At 41.3% G+C, this 23,059-nt stretch overlaps 1 protein-coding gene across 1 annotated transcript; it reads left to right on the top strand.

Moving 5' to 3' along the window:
- The first annotated feature begins 1,383 nt into the window (after window positions 1-1,383).
- adad1 (adenosine deaminase domain containing 1 (testis-specific)) lies at window positions 1,384-11,910 on the top strand. The gene is made up of 12 exons (XM_084041145.1): window positions 1,384-1,589; window positions 2,231-2,371; window positions 2,904-3,077; window positions 3,791-3,877; window positions 4,763-4,891; window positions 5,632-5,755; window positions 6,495-6,665; window positions 7,291-7,366; window positions 7,883-8,039; window positions 8,929-9,166; window positions 9,504-9,636; window positions 10,656-11,910. The coding sequence occupies exons 1-12, from the start codon at window positions 1,388-1,390 to the stop codon at window positions 10,767-10,769; spliced, it is 1,746 nt and encodes a 581-aa protein (XP_083897271.1). The 5' UTR covers window positions 1,384-1,387; the 3' UTR covers window positions 10,770-11,910.
- Window positions 11,911-23,059: the final 11,149 nt, after the last annotated feature.

Below are 23,059 nucleotides of genomic sequence, written 5' to 3'. Positions count from 1 at the left end.
AGAAGATTTTTACGGCTCTCTAGCAGTGATTTCAACCATTTTAATTTCAAGGACCCCCAGTTTGACATGCATTAGGCTACGGACCCCCATTTAATGGCATGTATGTCTCTGGGACCCCAATTCATATTAATGTTAATTTAACTCTGAGAGTGTACAACGGCTCTCAGAGTTACAGACCCATAAGGGTCCATTTGGTCTCTGTCCATCATTTAGCTGGGGACCCCCTGGAACCCCCTCAAGTACCCCTGGGGGTCATCGGACCCCACTTTGAGAACCAATGCCTTATCTGGCTGTCTACCAATCCATTTGTACACTCTCCCTAGTTACATAGCTGTAAGGATTCATTTGTTTTTTTTTCTAATTATCAATCATGTAGCTGGGGTGTGGGGACCCCGTGGAACTCCCTCAAAGACCCCTGGGGGTCCAAGTCGGACCCTACTTTGAGAACCAATTACCTATGTAATGTTACTGACTAATGTTAGATTATGAAACTGTGATAGATCTAAACCCTGCTGCTTAACTGTATTATTGTCCATGCATTTTGAATTATTACAGTATACATTAATTTAGTCAACTGTCTAAAGATAAAGACAACCTTATTGTCCATTAAATTTAACATAAAATGGAAATTTGCCGTTGGCACACTGGCAGCCAGTATACAAACAATAAAAAACATAATTAATACACAAATGCATTAAAATGCTGTATAAAATGCATTCCCATAGCTCAGCAGCAGTGATCATGGGCTGTAGGAATTAGGTGGTAGGGCTATTTAAACATGTTCTTATTTAAAATATCCACTGCAGATGGCACAAACAATAATAATAATAATAATAATAACGTTTATTGTCCCCAAGGGGAAAATTGTCTTCACAGGGTCTGTTCGTTAAGACAACAAAAACAACATATCACAAAGACCAAGACATGAGGTCCCCACTGTTCACAGAAAAACCCTTCTATGGACGGGGCAGTTGGTTTAATGCCGTAATGGCTGAGGGGACAAAACTCCTGCTTAAACAAACCTTTTTCCACTTTAAGTTTCTGAATCTCCGACCAGGTGGCATGAGGTCAAAGTAGCGATACAGGGATCAGTGTCATTTGTTATTGAAAGAGCTAAGCGTGTGATGGCCTTATTGTTCATATCAGCAAGTGTGGGTATGGGAAGTCCGATGATTTTGGAAGCAATACGGGTGATACTGTAAAGTTTGTTTCTGTTAGGCATGGACAGTATGGTAAAAAAAACATGCGGAACAATACAACAAAACGGGTTGAATGATGCTTTTGTACAGTAATAGCAGAAGATGAGGGGCAACAGATAATGATCTTAACAAAGTCCTGTAACCCTTTTTTTCCCTTCCTGTTACTTCATTATTTTGTAGGTCCCAATATGTATCCAGGGCGTGGAACTCTTCGGGGGGCATCGGCGAGGGGTGCCAGTTTTAAACCAATCCTCCACCAGAACATGTCTGCTCCCCCTGGGAGGACTATATCCATATATTCGCCTCCAAGCATCCCCGGCTCTGTTAAACGCAACTTTGACCCAGCATCATTTACCAGCGCATCCAACAACAACAATGTCCAGAGGCCAGGTACAGTAGCCAACGGTGGAATATCATTTCAAGCATTGGTATAGATTAACTAAAAAATAATAAATGCATACTTTATACTTTTTAACTTTATACTTAAAAAATGACATTAATAGTGGAAATAGCCGATCTGAGCTTGTAGATCGGCTATTTCCACTATTTTCTTTCAAATTTGTAACATATATGAAGATTTTTTAACATTGACGATTATGCAAATAAGTATTGTGATTATCTCAAATAATTGCGATTATATAATAATTGTGACAGCCCTATGCTTTTTCTAAACCAGGGGTCTTCAACAGGGGGTCCGGGACCCCTAGGGGGTCCTCAGAGTTACAACAGGGGGTCCGCCAAATCTTTGTGTGATAGGACTTTTTCTTTTTATATTAACCACTTGAACCCTTGCATCCCTTTTCTGAGGAGAACTTTGGCCAAAAATAGCAGATCTACAAGCTTTGTAGATCTGCTATTTTTAGCAAAGAGGTATAGGTGTAGAGGAAAAAAAGAGCAGACCTAATTTAAAAAAAAAGTTATATAGAGGGGGTCCCTGCTTCATCTCTCTCTCAGCTAGGGGGTCCCTGGCCTGAAAACGTTGAAGACCTCTGGTCTAAACTTGATTTTATCCTTTTATTTTATCAACAAAGGTCCTGACAACAAGCCAATGGTTATGCAAGGCGTGCTGATTGACAGGTACAAGCGAGGTGAGCTCAACCCGGTGAGTACCCTGTACCATCTGTCCCAGACACTGCCACTGGAGCTGGAGTTTAAGGAGACGGTGACCACAGGTAAAGAAGGCTCAAGGCAGATAATAACACTGAAATTAAAGCGAACATTTTGAACTCAAATGCTTGCTTCTGGGAGTCACTGGAACTAAATATTGTGAGATGGGGGGTCCGCGGCCAAATACATAATAATCTTTGGGGTCTTTGAAATGAAAACGTTTCAGCACCACGGCTATAGAAACATATGCTTTTCAGAAAACTGTTATAGGATTTAGAAGACACTAGACCATACCCGGTCGACGCATCCGTGGGGGGATATGCGCACATGATCTGGCAACCCGGGAGGCGACATTCTTTCACACATAAACGCTAATAAGAAGCTGAGATTTGATGAAAGTGAAAAACGGGCTTCACAGTTAAGTTCAGATGGTAATGGTCAATGGCTGTGTGCAAAATCAGAGCAATTGGTCCAGCCACTGAGGAGAACCGGGTAGCTTCACCACTACAGAGGTTACTAGAATTATAGTAGGATGTTGTAGAATCGTCCCTCAGGTCTTAATGGGTTGATTCCACCCCTCTGCTTCCCTTTCTTCAGGCAACACTGTGTTCCTTTATTTTGCCTATTGCGCTATAATCGATGGCGTTACCTACAAGACGGGAATGGGAAAGACCAAGAAGGAGGCTAAGTCCAAAGCAGCGGAGCTGGCCCTGGAGGAGCTGCTGCCCGTGCTAGAAGGCCAGGCAGACTTTCCAGAAGCCTCGGGTGAAGGTAAGATTAAATGAGACAAGAGATTTTAATAATAAAGTATGAATAAGAAACCATATTTCAGGGTTCCCCACAGTCAGAGAAATGCCTGGAAACATTTTGAAGTTAGAAAAACTGTTGTACAGGCCTGGCAAAGGTTTTGGAATTAATCAAATGTTGTTGCAAACTGATTGGATATGCATTGTTTTTGGACATTCATTTTGTTCATAAAAAACATGTCAGAAAACATAACATTACGTGAAATATGTAAACAATGCAGCGCTGCACGAGCTGCGTGAGTGCGGCCTAATATATGCAGGATGTCATGTGACAAAAATAATAGATCTACATGCTAACAACACCGTGATGCGTTGTTAGCTTGTAGATCTGTTATTTTTGTCACGCGATGCCTTCGCTCGAGTCAGTCTTGGGGCATTGATGGCACACTGGTGTAAGAGCCTCATTATTGCGCCATATGATTGCCGTAGGCCTGGAAATGGGCTAAAGTACTTTAACATATTGTTAAAAAAGTGTGGGAACCCTGGTATTTATTCCCATTGGTAAATCTGTTTGTCACTTCAGAAACTATCCCTGAATTTACGCAAACTCTTACAGTGGCTGTCAAATAGGTCACCACCCCCGTTAGCCAGAGCAAATAAAGGTTGGGTATGTGATAAAAAGTGGATATTCCACTGTATTTGTGTAGAACTAAGGCCTGTGCTACTATTTTTCTTCAGATTTTTCTTCAGAGGGCCCTCCTCCCCTGCCAGTGAAGGAGAAGGAATCCACAGCCACTTACAACCAATCCTTCAGACCTATCCATGGTAAGACAGTGGGTTTTGTTGACTCTGTCTTTCTCCCTCTCTCTCTCCATCCCTGTACAGCATTGGTTCTCAAAGTGGAGTCCTTGGGGGGGGGGTACCAGGGTATCCCCAGCAAAATTAGTTAATATATAGCGTCACTATCATTTTAACCACTTTAATCATATTGTGTACCGTGGCTATTCAAAAATAGCAGATATACAAGCTCATAGTGCATCACTTCATGCCTCGCTATGAGCTTGTAGATGTACATTTTTTTGGGCGGTGCAACCGCCCCTATATGTGAGGTTTGGACCCCCACCCATTGCACCCCCCCAACCCTGCGCTGTGATTGGCCACCATTGTACCCCCCTAACCCTGCACTGTGATTGGCCACCATTGTACACTGGTTGACTCTATTCAGGACCGTGATTGGCTAGTGAAACACATGACACATGTGCAGTCCTATAAATAGGACTGTGCACTTAAGTGAATCACCCACTGTGATGACCACTGTGATGACCACTGTGACCACACCGCCCACTTCACACTGGGTGTGATTTTTTTTTTAGTGCTTCTGGAGGTCCTGCACAAAGTATTTTTGAGATGGGGTTCCGCAGCCAAATGCATACGCACATTTTTGGGGGTCTTTGAGTTGACATGAAAAAGTTTGAGAACCACTGCGTGTACAGTACAATGAGTTCTTTACAAAGGGGCACCCCAGTAACGAAAGCATTTTTGTACATTAGCCTGATTCCATAATTCACCTGATTCCATAATTCATCAGCCACTTCTAAGTATTTAACCCACCAAATAGGTTTCTTCCTGTAGACTATAGTCTTTCTAAAAAAAAGATTCACGCACCCGAAACAAAGCCAAATGTTGATCTTTTGTTCCTACCTCATCCAGAACACACAAAGAACCCTCTCAATGACCAGATACCCCAGGCTGTGAAGGAGCAGCTGTTCAAGTTGATGAAGAGTTACCCAGAGTTTTCCTCCTGCATCGGCTCTGCTGCCGCCTTCATCATCCAGAGCTGTAAGTCCCTAGGTTTACCTCCTCGTCTTTCTCTCAGTGGCAGGGATTTTATTTACTTTTATTGGAGGACATGTTCACTGCTGGTGGTTCTTAAAATCCTAACCGTAATTTATTAAATCTTTTTGAGGGGTATTGTAGTTGCCTTGGGACATAACCCTGTTGGTCACCGCTATTGTAAGTATAGAACGTTGTTGTCGGCACTCTCCATATTTTTATTTTTGAGTGGTGCCGAAGGCAACCACTCCTATACGTGGCTTTGTCTGTGTGTCCGTATGTCTGTATGTCCGTGTGTCCACCAAGCTAACATTGGTCAAGCATCACGTGACACGTGACAATATGTTGAAAGGGTGTGCTTTGATTGGCTAGCGAGATGCATGACGAAATAGAGACCTATAAATAGGTGTGTCACTTTGAAACATTGTTTACATGTTTCAAAGTGACATCAGTTCCATCAGCCAAGCTAACATTGGACATGTTAGCTTGGCTGATTGAACATGTTAGCCAAGCTAAGCAAGGCACCACTCACTTCACACAGGGTGTGATTTTTTTTTTTGTAAAGTAACGGCCTTCTTGAACATAGTACAGCATCACACAAAAGCATCAAAAGTAGCAGATCCGCAACTCGAAACACGATCTGCTACTTTTGCATTTGAATACTGAAAAGTAACTGTCAAAATTATCAGGTTGCTGAAGTTGACATGATTCCTCTTGTGTGTTCTGCCTCTCTTCCTCCCGTCTAGCGAGCGGATGTGAGGTGATCGCCATAGGAACCGGGAACTTCAACACCAGAGAGAGTGCCATGCCAAACGGACGGATTCTGCATGATTCACATGCAGTGGTGGCTGCAAGGCGGTCCCTCATGCGGTTAGTAGCGCATGGCTGCGTATGTATATTGTGCAAGCAAGTCCCTTGATGTTACTGTAACATCCTTGTTTTTCATTGGCAAAGTAGCGGCCAACACACTAGCGGACAATGCCATTGTTTGGTGTTTTCAGTTTCAGTCGATGATGCTTTTTATCCAAAAAAAGCCCCAATTTAGTTATGCCAATTTATTCCTCCCCAAACACACAGCTGTGTTGTCACTGCTGTTGTATCTTACTGACTTACTAGCCAGTGAGGAGCCTCCACCGGGAGGACGTAGAGCCTTCGTTCTACTCCTCCTGCCCAAGTTCACTATCTGCTGACAGGCGTCGCCCCTGCCCGTAGGATTACGTGCAGTGACAATTATCACCCTCCCCGCACCCGAACGTGGGCCAATTGTGTTTGTGTAGACGCTCGAAAAAGCCGGATGCGCCACGGTGGATTCGAACTCGCAACCTCCGTGGTGGTGGGCGGGCATTTTACCCCTGCGCCATGCGAGCGCCCTGAAACTGTTTATTATTTATTGTTGATTATAATTCATTGTTACGTTAAGCAGTAGTCCACTGTCCGGCAGACTATAACCAACCGATAAATGCTAAGACCATTTCTAATTGTTTGTATGTGTTATTTCTTGATTTGTCCTACTGTAGGTGAATAAGGTGCCTTCAAAACATTTAACACATTGCAATGCCATAAAAAATAAACTGCTTTCCTGTTGATTATCTATTTGCTGCATTGCCAGGTACCTCTACCAACACCTCCTGCTGTTCTTCAGTAAGAGCCCTGTATTGAAGCAGAAGTCCATTTTTGAGAAGAGCGGCAGCAACAGGCTCCTGGGCCTGAAGAGTGACATTAGCCTGCACCTCTTCATCAGCCAGCTGCCCAAGGGAGCCGCACAGGTCCCTGCCGTTCGGTCAGTATTTGTCTTGTCTGTTTCTGGAGGAGTGGAGAAGAGGAATTCTTCTTCTACATTCCCCTTCTAGCTCTTTGAAAAGTATGTTGTCCAGATCCCTTCCAGCATGTGAGTCTGTCGGATCTCCATCACTTGACCTCTGGAGGATTTTGTAGGGATACTGTGCAAAAGTATTGGAAATATTAGATTCATTGAATAATTTTCCTGGTATTGAAAAATGGAGAAATTACATAAATGAAGTCTTCATGGGTCTCGATGCATTTTAGATCTCATAGAACCACTGTCATTTCATATGAAGGAGTTCCTAGTGAGTGGGGTTCACCTTGTTTTTGAAGGTAACTATCTGAACCTATAAGTATACTATAAATATGTTACTTGTTCAGTTGACAGTAGTCTTGTTGGGAGTGCTGATCAAATAATATGAATTCCGTTGCATTGTCTTCATTGTCTATTTCTCGCCTCAAATGTTTTCAGAAACGTTATTTTAGTGTACTGTTTAACTGTAAAGAATGACATTGTGTGTTTGTTTATTTGGCCTGTGCCGAAAACCAAGCACCGTGGATTGATATGACCCAGGTGTGCAGCATTTTCATCTTCTGGTTTGTTTTTGTCCTCTTGCACTCAGGCGTCTGAACCCTATGTCAATGTCAGCGTGGGAAGTCAGCAATCAGATCAGCCTGCACCTGACAGTGGAGGGAAAGGTGGGCGTATTCTTCCTCCTAATGCCTGATTAGTTGCACAGAGGTGTCGTGCACTGAAAATAGCCGATCTACAAGCTCGCAAAAAAACCAGCTCAGTGGCCTTGTGGTTAGAATGTCTGCCATGAGGGGTCCAGCCCTGCTTGGTACAATCAAGGGTTGGACTGGGGGCAAGTCCCTGCGACATACTAGCGTCATGTCCAGGGGGTGTACTTGTACTGAAACGGAAGATAGGCTCCTGACCACAGGAGCCTTGCGGACGGCATGGTCCGCAAGGCTACAGTACTTACTTAAAAGCTCAATGCATCAATGCATTGAGTTTGTAGATCGTCTATTTTCGGTCCGCAACGCCATTTGCACCAGTCAATTTTCAAAATAGTTTACAAAAAGCTTGACAAAGAAAAACTACACTTAAACCAGTAAAAACAATGCACTTGTGAGATAAAAAAAGGTAAGAACAGAGAGCAAGACGGTACAGAGAGTAACATCATCTAAAATGGGATTTCTCTTGTGATGAAGGTCTTCTCGGTGTTCTCCTGCACCATGGAACAGTGGGACTCCAAGGTGGTCAGCATGTCGGTCACCGACAAGCTCAGCCGATGGCAGGTGCTGGGCTACCAAGGTGCCCTGCTCAGCCACTTCATTGAGCCCCTCTACGTCAAGAGCATCCTCGTAGGCAAGTGGAACTTCATGTAGACTTTTGACTGCCAGGCCAGTCATACTGTAGATCCATAGAACCTCACGCAAATCGCTATACATTGTCGGTGAGTCATAACGCTAGCCACCAATGTGCAAAGTTGCACTGTATGTCCTGGAAACTATTTCCCCTCGCAGCTTCCGGGGATTGCGGGGAACAGAAGAGAGGTTTCTCTTCTGTTCGGTTCTATTTTGTTCTATTCACAGGGTCCCCACGGTCATGAAATTCCTGGAAATATTTTGAAATTAAAAAAGAAATAATCCAGTACTGGAAAAGGTTTGGAATTGATCAAACTTCATCAAAGGTCCTGGAATTTATCAAGGGTCCTGGAAAAATATTTGGCTATGCATTGTTTTTGGCTATTGATTTTTTTTAATACAAAACCTTTTCATAAACATGTTTAACATTACACGAAATATGTAACATAAGTCGTTTTTCGCCAAACAGGCTGTGTAACACCCCATCCGCACTGCCAGCGATGCGACGTGACGCGACGCGAGCGGGCGATGAAATCTCATTAAAATACATGTTTTTGAATGAGACCGTCCTGACCTACCGCAAGCGACAACGAACCATGCAACGACGTCGTCCACCCCTATTTTCGCTCGCAGGCTCTATTTGAGCGAGGTTTCGCGGCTGTGCCCCGCCCCCAAACACTTTTTATTGTTTTTTATTTATTTATTTTGCTACACTGCCTATCTTTGGGCATTGTACATAGGAGTAAGAGACACATTATTGCGCTGAATGATTGTTATATAGGCCTGGAAATTGGGCTAAATATTCTGGAAAAGTTTTGGAAAAGTTTTGGAAATTCATTGCTAAAAATGTGTGGGGACCCTGTATTCAGCTTTCCTCTGTTGACCTCCAGGTGACTCCAGCTGCAGCAACGTGAAAGGTATGGAGATAGCTGTGTGCCAGCGAGTGGAGGGCATCACCCCACGCCTGCCCATGTACTACTGCATGCTGCAGCCACACATCAGCCTGTTGCCGTCCATTGTGGAGCCGTCTTCCAGCGCAAGCAGCCAGCGGAGCCTCAGCGTCAACTGGACCTTCGGAGACAGTGTCCTGGAGGTGGTGGACGGACTGGAGGGCAAGACTGTGGAAGAGTAAGGATTACAGGTGGTGCGGGGCACCGCCTGTAATCAGCTGAGATTTCAGCTGAGATTTCATAATTTAATTGTATACTTCATTTACATTTTGTCAAAATACTAAACGTACGGTAAACGCTTTTGCTGGATATACTGTACAGTAATGGCCAACAAATACAAAAGCATGGTAATGGTGTGAGTAAAGAAATCCTGACGTGGTTTAGTAGAATTTATAGGTTTAGTTTTTGATATGAAGTCTCAAATCTAACCTAGATTGCCGTGGAACAAAAACAAATACCACGGCAAGTTTACCATTAACCCTGCTTCTCTTATTTCCTCTTCCTTTCCTCTTCAGGTCTCCCTTTAAGAGTGGCCCTTGCTTGGCCAGCAGGCTGTGTAAAGCGGCCATGCTGAGTCGCTTTACCCTAGCGGCCAAGGAGGCAGAGAGACAGGATCTGCTGGCCACCGTCTCCTACAGAGAGGCCAAGGTGACCTAACAGCTACCTAGCTATGTACAGTAAAATAGCGATGAATCACTTTTTTTCCCAACTTTTTTTTTTGAAGATATTTAAATTTGGAACCACACATTACCACCAAATGAATGAAGAATGCACACAAACGAGGTATATCTAGTGGTGTCTGAAGAAGTGTTTATCTGATTTTATACAACAATTTCAAGGTGGCCTATACTGTGAGGAAACAGCACCCTATAATTATATTTTCTCATACTGGCAAGGCAATTCAAAGTGATAGTAAGTTTACAAAAAAATGAATCATCTGATTTCTTCAAAGTTCTGTATGGGCCTCTTTCTGAATGACCACAAAGCAGAATATAGTTCAGCCGCTGTTAATGTGATCATCACTACTTTACTGGCTGTTTTTAATTTCTGTACTCCTGGTATTACAAAGCAGTGCAGCAAATCTTAGCCTCCTTCGTTGGCACTGCTCTGTGTTTATTATTTAGCCTAAAATGTGACTTATTTTCCAGGCAGCACGAGTGCTGTTTTCTGTCAAAACCGTTCTAGGAGGCTCTGCTCACTTGTCATGTTCCGCATGTTGACATCATGATGCACTCATGACAGAGAATCTCTGAGATTCGAGCACTGAGAGTGAAACGCAGAGCTGCGGTGGGCAGTGGTGTCAGAACGCATGGCTGGTGTAACACCACAACAAATTTCGGTCATAAGCTTCTAAATAAAACCCACACTGATGCAATTCATAGCATTAACGATATACTGTGTGTATGTGTATATTTACAGCGTACACACACTAGTATTCCCTCTCTCGCTCTCTCATCTGTCAAAGTGGCAGTAAATGGTATATTTTAATTTGGGTTATTTTAGATGTGTTGCCATTAAATATTTGCTTTTAATCAGCTTTTATTATTGTATTATGTTTTACATTCTGTAAATCTAGACTCTTCGTCCTATTACCTTTCTTGCCATCTGTCTGCCATCAAGACAGTTATTGGAGTATTGATTTGGTTGTTGTTAATGTTTCCCTGCAGATGATGGCCAAGCCCTACCAGGAGGCTAAGAGCTTGCTGAAGTCCTACCTGCAGCAACAGGGCTACGGTAGCTGGGTGCACAAATCGCCGGTCAGTGACCAGTTCAGCTTATGAGCACACAAAACTACCTCTGGATTACTTAATGGCTCCCAAAGACGTAGCTGTTCACCAAACACTACTGTTTAAAAGAGGAAATGTGTAACTGTACATATTTTATTTACCTATAATTTCTAAGCTGTTGTGTTAAACAGCATATTTTCTAATGGCTTTTCATCCGTTATACCAAATACTCAAGTATTTTACTGTAAGTACATGTAAGTGTAAGTGTACTTAAAGTTGTTAAGGTAAAACATATTTTCTGTTGCCGTTTTGGTTTCACCGCGGTTTTTGACATTGTGTTTCATATAAATCCTAGTTTGTTTTGAAGAAATTCTGGTGTGAATGGTCAATGCTTTATACTTTAAACGAGAAATATTTTTCAAGCTGTTTTTGGGCCTTTTTTTTAAAAGCCTTTATTGGCAGGTGTAGACGTGACAGGGAACTTTGAGAGAGAATGGGAGTGACATGCAGCAAATGGTCCAGCTGTTAGGCATTAGAGCCCATATAGTATGTTCCCTAACCACTTGGCTATCGGCTCGCCTCCACACCAGACACTTTGTTTGAAACAAACTTAAGGTTGTAGCACACTGTTATTTGTCATTTCTGCCAGGCCATAATGCAAGCAAGCCGCATTTGATCGTTTACACGATACATAAATAAAAGGTTTACTGTTAACTGTGATGGCTGTAAACACATTGGTTGAATTGTTTTTGTTAAGAAATGGCGCCACACCCAGTATGCGTGGAAAAAGTAGTTGCATGCTTGCAGCTGATGGTACAAGTGCTACTAGTAGTGTCGATTGCATGGATATAATTCACCCTATTGGTAACTTCCTTGCAGACACTTATCCTATCCACAAGTTTCCAATGTCCCATGAGCCCTTGCGTGAATTTTGGGCATCACTTTGTGTTGTCACGCATTCCACTCCACACAGCTGATTCAAATTAATGATCAATGACTCTTGACCCTTGCACTTAGCTGTAGTCTTAACTCCTGTCCTGTGTTTCATTCTGACTGGCTGCTGTAGTCTTAACTCCTGTCCTGTGTTTCATTCTGACTGGCTGCTGTTACCAGTGTTGCCAGATTTTGCAAGAGAAACAAGCGGCCAAGTCTATGAAAACAAGCCCAAAAGAAGCAACTAGGCTGTATTTTACCACTTTACGTTGGCTATTTGAAAATAGCAAAATAGCTTGTTCCCCCTCACTCTGTCTGGCTGTTTCCTCGTGTGAGGGGGGGGGGGGGGGGGGGGGCAGGGGGCTGTGGAAAGTTGAGATTGTTCTTGAATAAAGTTCATGTTGGCCTAACATTATGTATGTCAATTATTTGCAAGCTACTGCAACTGCTATTGAACATCAGTCATAAAGGTAATCAGCAGGTAATAGTTGAACATCAAATTATGTAAATTTGATGTTCAACTATTACTATTTCAGAGCAGTGTCTATGTATTTATATGGATTAAAGTTATCAGTCGCCACAACTGATTTCAGTCATTTGAATTCAATAGAAGTAAGCATGTCACACACTGAAAATAGGCTAACTACAAGCTCACAACGCGTCGCAGTGTGTTATTTTAAGATTAAAGGGTATTCGAAGAAATAGAATGCATGTTCAAGTCCTACTGGACTTGGATATTTTCATTAAAGTAAAGGTTAAAACCTCAATCTGCAATTTCTTCAACTGGTTGGCTGTATGGCTACCAAAACATGATTGTACATATTGTGCAAGTGCTAGTGTGTGGTGGGCTCCTTTCACGCTGTTTCAAAAAACACAGAATAGGACTTGGCCTAACAACATTTTTTGGTTGTGAGATTTTTTTTGTCCATGGTATTGCCAAGTGTTTATATGAATTAAAAAGGCATACAATTACAACACAAATGTCAATACTAGCTATTATATATTCAGGTATATTATCCCCTTAATAAAAACAAGCACTCATATACTGTGTTACCATGTTGTAATACTCCAGGTGGTTGCCTGCTATTACTATGGCGCTGATTTCCTCAGACCCCAAATATGAATGATAGCAGTTCCACCAGCAGTCAATCCCTGAAGAGACCTTTCCAGGTCGAAAAGTTGGTATTGATACATTATCCTTGGCAACCCCAGCCTAAGCTTTATTAGGGAAATTCCCCACACCTGAATTTTGATTACTGAGTCAGTCAGTCAGTTTGCACTCTTCAGACATTCTCCACAGACGTTTACCACTGCACAAGGACTTTTCAAAACTGCCGATCCACCCGATATGCCCATATATGGCCATATACTGATAACATCAGGGATCTCCATATATGGGCATAAAAGGGACATAGGCAGTCAGACAGACATAGATCTCCATATTTGGGCACAAAACGGACACAGACAGACAGATGGTTACAACAGGTACTCTGACAACGACTACAATGGGTATTGCATTACAGGGTGGGGACGCTTTCCCAACTTGCATCGTTCCCCGAGTAGGCCGTTGCCCAACGGGCACCTGTCTAGTAAACCAGCACAGAATATTATCTGCACGGTATTACTTAAATTATACTATAACAGGCCACAAAAACAAATCATTTGCTGTAGTTCACAAGCTCCGATAGTGTGGGTGTTTGAATCAATGGAACTTAACGTGATTGAAAATCATATCAGTAACAATATTCTATTACAATAAAAGCTAATTTATAATTATGTTGAATAATTTGATATGGAGGCGAGTGAGGTGTGGTTGTCAAAACATTTTCCCAAGGGTGACAGGTCATGTGTACTGTATGTGGTGCGAAAGCTGTGGGAGGAGTAGCCTGCTAAACCTTTTAGATGTTCAGATGTGTATGTGGTGCGAAAGCTGTGGGAGTAGTATCCTGCTAAACTTGTTCTTCTCTATTACAGAAGAAAACGAGCACTATATATTATAACAGCAGGGAGTTTACATGGCCATATGTGCCTCTGTGGGACTGGGAACCGGCCCTTATTTCCGGCTTGCATCGTGTCTTATCAAGCTACGTTGAATATTTCTGAACCAAAAATAAAGTACTATATGCAATTTCAAAACAGATTATAGCTTATTCCCGCCCTATCAGTATGCGACTTGGGACGGCCTGCTAGTTGACATGCAAGGCCATATAGGCTGTTTGATGCTGGCACTACCTGGTGGCTTGCTTCTGCATGCCTCACAAGCCTCAAGGTCTCTGATGGCAACAGTTTGTTACTACATATAACCCAGCTGACACCCACCGTTTGTGGGTGGATAGTTTGTTTTACCTGTTTCAGTGCTGCTAGCTACTGTTGTACTCTCCCGCTGTGATTTGCCTGTGATGCTTCCGACTCGGCCGGGGGCTCCACACAAAGACAACAATTAGCTGTGTTTGTGGGTGGCAAAGCCGGCAGGGAATTGTGCCCTTGTCGCTCACATTCTTTGAAATCCTACTGGTTGGTCTCTTGTTCAGCATGGAGCGGAACTGGGAGAGATAGCGTAAAAGCCCTGCATGCATTATGCTCTCCCAGTGAAACTTTTCTCTGTCAGGTGAAAAGAAGCGGCTGGTGATTCCACATGTGTATCGGAGGACACTTGTGTCTTCTACACCAGTGGTTCTCAACCTTTTTAGGCCGTGACCCCCCAAAATAATCATATTTGAACTTGGCGCTTGGCATTGTGTTTGAGGCATTACATTTAGTTTGACTCGGTTCCACAGATAAATATTGTGAAAATAGCCGAGCTCACAACTCCTCGCAACGCAAGGTGTTGTGAACCCTCGTTACTTCACCCTTGGGCAGTGGTTTTCAAACTTTAAGTACCCAAGGGGTGAGTAAAAAATCTGGCTTATCACTCTGATCACTGTCAATGTTTATTTTTATTTACTGATGCCAAATAAAAAGTATAACCACTTAAAGGGGATACACCATGAATTTCCTTTGGGGGGGGGGGGGGGTATTTTTTGGGCTCCCCAGTGTCTCTTGTACCCCAAAAAATATTTTTTTTTAACATTCAGTCATTCATTCTCATTTCAGAGATTTTCAGAATGGGCGTGTCTGAACAGGCCATCTCAGAATGGCATGGTTGCTTACATCACGAACCATTTCTGCCCATGTATTTTGACAGACAGAATTGCTCAGTAGCACCCCTCTGCCCAACAGGACGTTTTGGTATTGCAGCTGAAAGTGCTTTATAAGCCAGAGAGAAGTTAGTTGGAATGAGTATATCTGAGGCTTGATTTAGGCTCAAACTTTTTGAAAAACGTTTGAGGGACATAAACAATATGATATTAAATATTATTATTATTTTTTAAATTCATGGTGTAGTCCCTTTAACACATTGCCTGCCAAGAACGCATATATGCGTTCTTTCAAATTCAACACTTACCTGCCAAGAACGCATACTGTATATGCGTTCTTTCAAATCCAACACTTGCCTGCCAAGAACGCATATATGCGTCCTTTAAATCATGTTTTCAGTAATTACGCTAGAGTGCGCTCTTCGGCAACCGATGAATGATCCCTTGACTGCGAGAAAATGATAGAAACAGAAATTACGTCATCCCATTCCCAAAAAAGGAAACTCTGTTGACTCCCATGTTATGAGATTCAGAAAAACACATCTAGCTCTGATTTCTTATTTGAATGGACGATCATGGTTAAAATGTTTTTGTTCCGGTGGATAGACGAGACCCTCCCCCTCCCCGCAGACAGCTTTAGTAACAATATTTTATTACAATAAAAGCTGATTTATATGTTGAATAATTTGATATGGAGGCTAGTGAGGTGTGGTAGTCAAAACATTTTCCCAAGGGTGACGGGTCTGCATATTGCATGACGTATGTGGTGCGAAAGCTGTGGGAGGAGTAGCCTGCTAAACTTTGTTGATGTTCAGTTGATGTTGACACATCAACTGGCAGGTATTAATTAATAAATTCATCCATCCGCCACTGCCAGCCTTTTTACCTTATTTTGACGACCCACGGAGACCCACGGAACCCACAATGTGGACACTGATGTAAACAAAAGCTGTGTGGGGGGAGGACGAGGGTCTATCTACCGGATAAGATCATTTGTAACCACGATCTTCGTCGTTTTAGTTATCAGTTGAATATAGCTTGTTTTCATTGCAGTCTGATAACATTGCAGTGGACCGGGTGATTAAAAAAAAAAATGACGTCATTTTTGGGTCTATCCAGCTCTGGAGTGCAATTGGTAAATGAAAAGATAATTCATAACTTTTTGTATAATTGTACATATATTATTCCAATAATGTGTGATTGTCACAAACCGTTTGGGAACCACTGCCCTCTAGGGCAACGCAGTAAGAACCCTCTGCACTGTTCCATTGCTGATAATTAACTCCTGGAATTGACTGAGAATCTGTTGTAAGAGAATCCGACGTAAAAGATATCTGAATATTTTCTCCGTTATTACTGCAGATTTGAGTATTGGAACATTCATTGGACTGGAACAGGCATTCAACAGTTAACCAACAAATCTATTTAATCAATGTTATTAAAAAATAGCGACTTAGAAGATTTCTTTTGTTTGTTTTTTCAAAAATATTAAAAAGTACAAAAAAAGCAGATCTACAACAATGCTTTGCGATGCAACGTGTTTTCAGCTTGTAGATCTGCTATTGTCTATTTCTGTGTGACACCGTTGTACAACAAAGTATACTGTGAAATGGGCTTCATGCCAGGCTAAATGATTTCGTTGATTATAAAAATCGATCATTTGTTTTAGTCTATTTGTTGTTATTAAATAGAAAAATGTGCTTCTTGATTTCACTAATAAAAAAAGTAGCATAATCTAATATAATAATAGTATAATCGCTACGAAAATGATTGATAGTTGAAGCCCTAGACTGAAAAGGCATTCATGTTACAATACCACCCTCGTTTCCTACAGTATTACTATACGTCTCAGTTCATCTTTAATACAGCACCGTCTTCACAACAACACACGCACACAGGAAATGCTTGGGCTTCCTGTGTATGTGATGCAGTGGGTTGTAAACAGCACGGGTTGTGCTTTCAGCAGACCTGCGACTGGAATGGTCTGTCGATCTATTTCATGTCCAAAGGAAAGGATTCGGCAGTGTACGAAGGAACAGGAACGCCAGGATAAAGCGTCTGAGTTGTACAGTATGTACCGCTAAGACATATCTGCTTAGGATACTTATTTTTTTACGTCTTAGACAAATCAGAGTTTTATGGTTTAGGATTAAAGCTTAATATTGGGGTGGGCGCTGATGTGCAGATATGGTCTGCATTTGCTGGCATAGATATGCAAGCTTGTGCATATCACTACAGCGCAATTTAAAAAAATATATTTGTTGGCAATGTGCATGCAGTGTTGCTTGTTTGGACCAGTGTTGGTCAATTTTCTCTAGGATCAACAGTAGTTTGGCAAAGTATTCAGATCTTATACATTTTTTTGGGGATTCTTGCAGTAGATAAATATTTAGATATTGTCTCTGACATACACAGGTTTACGTCAGTTACAAATGCTTGCAGATGATAATGGGTGCTTGTCTAAAAGGGCAAGTGGTACGAAGCTCAGCATTTTATTTGCCCTTCTTTCTTGACTTTAGCCCCTATATACATGTGCAGTATTTTGTCGTACGACGCCAATCTACAGGCTGAGTTGTGATGATGCAACACATTGTGATCTTGTATCCATGTTTGTCTTTTTTTTTTTTTTATGTTTGCCTATAATGACATGCCCAAAATAGTGATGCCAGGTTGAACGTTGTGAACAATAAAGAGAGGGATCACTTGATGTGAAACCTGATGGGTGTGCTCTGTTTTTTTCCCTTTCTTTTCTTTTTCGTACAGTAAGTTTGTGCTGACTAATATCAATCCTAATCTGGATGCTTGTATTTTGTGTGGGACCTTTTAGAGAGGCACATGCATTGTGGGTGCTAAGGTAAACATGGTAACATCAACAGACAAGCCTATAATGACATGCCCAAAATAGTGATGCCAGGTTGAACGTTGTGAACAATAAAGAGAGGGATCACTTGATGTGAAACCTGATGGGTGTGCTCTGTTTTTTTCCCTTTCTTTTCTTTTTCGTACAGTAAGTTTGTGCTGACTAATATCATGCAGTGCTATTTTGGCTCCTGCCTGCTTTTGTGTTGAATTGTATCACCGAAGAGCTGCCTGTGACAGGAAAGAGTATATTGTGATCAGCTCTTACTCCATGACAAAACAAAAGGATCAGAAAAGGTGGGGTGGGGGACAACATGACCACTATATGTTCCCTCATAATCACTTTTCCCTCGCTATCACTACTCTCAAACTGAAAGTGAAGCCTTATGATAAAATTATAAATGAGAATTGTCCTTTTAAATTGCCACTGTGGTGATGCTAGTAGATTTTGAGATAAACAGGATATGCAACTCTTTTGATGTGGTTGCACACTTGAGACATTTTAGACCCTGTGTGCTTTCTGTCTCTGCTAGATATGGGTCACAATGACAGTACCTCTACTGAGGTGCCTGCTGAGATACGTACAATATGTACCATCGTCCCCAATCACAGTAGTTTCTTTAGGATGGGCGACCCAACAGATGAATTATAGATCCTGGCTTTAGGTGGCAGTTATCACAGTACCTTTATCAAAGTTGCACAAGCTTGCGCTACTGAGACTTAAAGGCAAAGATGTGAGTGAGCCTGTCAAAAAATCCTAATCTGGATGCTTGTATTTTGTGTGGGACCTTTTAGAGAGGCACATGCATTGTGGGTGCTAAGGTAAACATGTTACCATGTTCACCTTGGTAACATCAAAAGACAAGTTTGAATCCTGTGCGTTCCCTTGCTGGATGACGTTATGACTGTACATTTTCCATACTGCATGTGGCTAGCACTGGACTCATCGTTGAGGGAATGCACCCTCCTACAGCTCATTAATTCACCTCCTACACCAGGAGAGGCCATCAAACTAGCGATGCTGTAAACCGTCCGCTAAAAAGAGACAGTGTTGGGGAGGCAGACGAGGAAGTGACTAAGAAAATGTGAACCCGAGCCAATCTGGAGTACACACATGCAAGCATCTTGGCCTCGCTGTCCAAGTTGTAGAAATCCACAATATTAACGCAGCTTAAATATGATTTTATTACCAAGTTATAAGTTCAGTATGTACAATATCACACAGACAATAAATACATTTACAATAAATATTCAACTGATAGACGATAGCTTACATCTGAAATATGGGACATTTTTTTTCATAATTAGTTAAATAAAGTTTTATTGTAAAAGTCCTGGATTGCAACTTTAATCTCCCAGGAGATTAAATTAAAGTCTGAAAAATATTAAACATATTGTAGGTTTCACAGCAATTTCCAAGAAATAAGTTAACACGTTAAATTACATAATTTACTTAATGAAGAAATAAATAGTGTGTAGAGTGTTTAGAAAATGACTACAACGGAGAACATGGATTAAGGTTTGTTTGGCAGTCAGACTGTAATGTCCATCTTCCCAAATACATTCAGTTTTATGTTCCATAAGTCCTTGGCCCCAGTCTCTAGAACCCCAGCTCGTAGTGGGAACACATTGTAGGATTTGGCTGAAAATATTTTCATACTGGAGCTCTTGCTGACATCTTCTTCATGGTTATTGCTGCAACTGTTTCGTTCATTTTGCGAAGAAACTGTTGTATATCACGTCTTGGCCATATCTCTAACTCAGGACAGGTTATTGGTCCCTGTAAAGAAGAGTTATTGCATTATTTCCAACAAATAATAAACTCTATTTCACTCTTTAAATACATTTCTTAACAACTTGAATACTACATAGCATCCCTATTCTGGAGCGAACATTCAGCGAAAATAGCAGTTCTAATGGCTCATAATGCATTGCAACACGTGATGTCGTAGATTGCCTATTTTCTGCAAAGATATTGAGTGTAGAGGGAAATACTCGCAGACCTAGTATAGAACCCTGGGGGACCCCGGTCAACAAAGTATAGTGTTTAAATGTAACGTGGCCCACGTTACACTGAACCAACCGGTACCGGTTACACTATTTCTACAAGCTCTGACTCTGGGAATTTGAGGTCACCCAATCTCAGCTGCTAATCGCTGTCCCAGATCTTTACCCTGTCCTTCACTGCCACTGACGTAATAAACGTAATTATTCCCGTTTACCAATTCTGCCACTGACGTAAAAAACGTATTTTTAATAAAATGTTTTAATTTGACCCAAAAACCAAGGAGATATGATTTTTCGAAGATCTAGACTCCCATCCACTTCCTTGTTAACTTAAAACTTTCTGCATCTCGGCTCCTGAGTACTTTTTTTTTTTTCAATGAAAAAATGGGAGTGGGCAAACGCGGCCAGCAATAATTCTGGCAGTGAATGAGTTAATGACAAACCCATACTGTACCTCAACTTAACCGTTCTCTAACCTAATGCTTAAACACAACTATTGTAACCTCTAACTTAAATACCGCCATCTCTGACATTATTCTTACAATGATATCTACTTTATACCTACAACTTAACCATGTCTAACCCATTACCTAAACATAAACGTAACCGTGTAAAACACCACAAACAGGTGGAACATTACCGTTTGAAGGTCTGCTCGGCTCTGGCTGTCCTTTTGTGTTTCTTTCCAGAATTTCTTTATCCTGCCTATCTGGTAACTAGCTCCATCACCGTCTTCAGTACATTCATACTTTACGGTCTTCAGTTCGGTCTCAAAGCACTTCAGAATGCAGTAATCCTGTGAACAGAGGAAAGAGTTAGTGCTGCTGTTCAGTACTATGACCGACTGAAGATGAGGTTGTGGTTGTGGCTACAATGCTGTGAGTTGTAGCTGTATAAAAAATGACACCTGCCAAGCTCTCGTTTCCTGTACTAGAGATCCTTTTGCATGTGGTTTGTAAAAGTTGAGATAATACCTGAGGCACACAAATAGCTTACTGATACAAGTATGTCATAGTAGAGTGCTGCAACTCTTTTTTGTTCTAACTTTATATTTTTTAATGGACTGGTCTCCTTAATTGGGACTGTATATGAAAATGTATATCCAATCTAAATTCATATATATATATGAAAAGAGTTAATACAATTATTGTTTTCGTTGTACAGTATTATAAGAATTTCCAATAGACTTATTTTAGGTAGTACGTTTCCTGCATTGATCAAACTTCAAGCCGAAATTATTTCAATCATTGCATTGTTCCTGAACCTCATGTCTGTCTGGAATTTAATTTAATTTCATTGCCATGTAGACAATTCTCTACAATAGAGTGGTTCTGTTGTATTACATCATCCTAAATGTAGGTAATTAAGTGTACTCTTACCGTCACATTGGATGTTGAATCTGTCCTATCCGGAGTGTAGAGTGTCGAACCCTGTTTGTATATAAGAAAGCAGATTACATTAGTGACACTTTTTGACAAAAATAAAATAAAAAATAAAAATATATATATTTAAAAAAAATATATATATATATATATATATATATATATATATATATATATATATATATATATATAACTTAACATATATTAACTTACACATTTGACCAGGAGGTTGCTGGTTTCATTGACTGCATTTATGAATTCCGTGAGTGTTATCGGTTTCAATGGAGTTGCTTGAAGACAACCTGAGAGGGTAAACATCCAAAACGCAATCCTGAAAAGTTGATCCATTGTAAGGTATGACGCCCTGGTCAGCTGTGTGTTCAGAAGTTTGTTGAAGAGTGCAGGCTGTTAATTTCTATACCTTCTGAGTCTGACATGCTGGTGTTTTATATGCTGCAGGCCCACACAGAGGTGGGGTGGGCTGGACTGATAGTTTAGATATCACCCAATACACACATTGTTTTTCCTTTAGGTGACTCTCTTGGGATTTTTTTTTTCTTCTTCGTTGCTCTGTAACAACATGGGTAAACCCCCCCCTACATGGCCTGCATGTCACATAAAGCAAAGCATTTAACTTTCACTGTTCATCTATCTGTTGTGAAACTAGGTTAGCTTTCCCTGTGTTTTCACTGGGTTTCATGGGTTTTTCTCAATCTCTTTTTGCATAAAGTATGTTACTTTAAGTATGTGAGTAGTGTCCACTGTCCCTAATCACAACACTGGACTAATCAGCACCACATTTCTTCACCACAAGTGAATGTTGGTGGGATTGAGCTGACCTTGGCCAAATATTGAGTCATATGGCATATATATATATAAGTCATGTTGAAGGAACCTGGAGAGAGACGCTTAACCCATTAAAACCGGGTAAGCGTCTGTGTCATTTTAGTGACACATGTGCTTTACATAGGTTACATAGCTTGGATAGAGACCTATGAACTTGTCTGTACATACAGTAGGTTACATATCATCTCTGTCGGGTGGAAACCTCATATGTCCAAAACTTTCGGGATTCAAAAATGGCAAAAGTAGCAGATCTACAAGCTCAAAACGCGTCACTTTGCGCCGTGTTTCAAGCTTGCAGATCTGTTACTTTTGATGCTTTTGTGACGCTGTAGTATGATCAAGTAGGGCTTTAATTTACGAAAAAACAAAAAGTTAAAATATGGAGATTTTCTGCCAGACAGCAACAAGACCGGTACATGAGTACCTGTCTGTATACGTGTCTCAATTGTTTGCATTCTGATGAAGATGCCATGCCATACAGTCTTGTTCTGTAGATTGTTTATTGATAAAAGAATCTAAAAGATGTTCCGTGTGCTCCAGTGTCTTCACACTCTGGGTAACTTGACTGCATAAGAGGGACTAACCCAGGGGAAGAAAAGTTGTTGAATTCATGCAAAAAAAGAGTGGAATAATGTGTTGGTAACCTAATCATTTTCATTCATGCAATCGGCACAGTGAGTAGGGTAGACCTTTGTGCATGGTTCATAGAGGCTTTAAGAATGTTTGATTTGATAGGAACAGCTTAATTTTTCCTCTTGCTCAAAAAGGGATTTTTCTTCCCTAACACCACTGCATGGTAAAACCCCTTAGGGCAACACTGTCACGCACCTTTTCACTGCCCTGAGGGTGGCATTTAGTCAAGATTGCAGTTAAGCTTAAGCTGGGAAGAACTGTACATGTGTACGTTCACATTAGACGGACCAAAACACCCTAGTTGCAAGCCGGGCTAAAACGCTGTATTTTGTGTATATATCAACATTCTTAGCAACCTTCAGATCATGGTGAACACAAACAGCCTATTCCATTTCCTCGAAACAGTGAGTCTTGTGGCAGCAACGACTAAACATTACACTGGGTGAGATGCGTGGTATGTAGTCTCGCAAGCTAGACTGTTGCCTCCTACATTTTTCAAATGCTTCCGTCATACTGTACAGTCGGAAGCACGGAAGCGGATGTCCCT

Source organism: Gymnoscopelus microlampas (genome assembly GCF_963454915.1).
Source record: "Gymnoscopelus microlampas genome assembly, chromosome: 18".
NCBI lineage: Eukaryota > Metazoa > Chordata > Actinopteri > Myctophiformes > Myctophidae > Gymnoscopelus > Gymnoscopelus microlampas.
The sequence above is the reverse complement of the archived record's forward strand: the minus strand, read 5'-3'. Positions and strand labels throughout refer to the sequence as shown.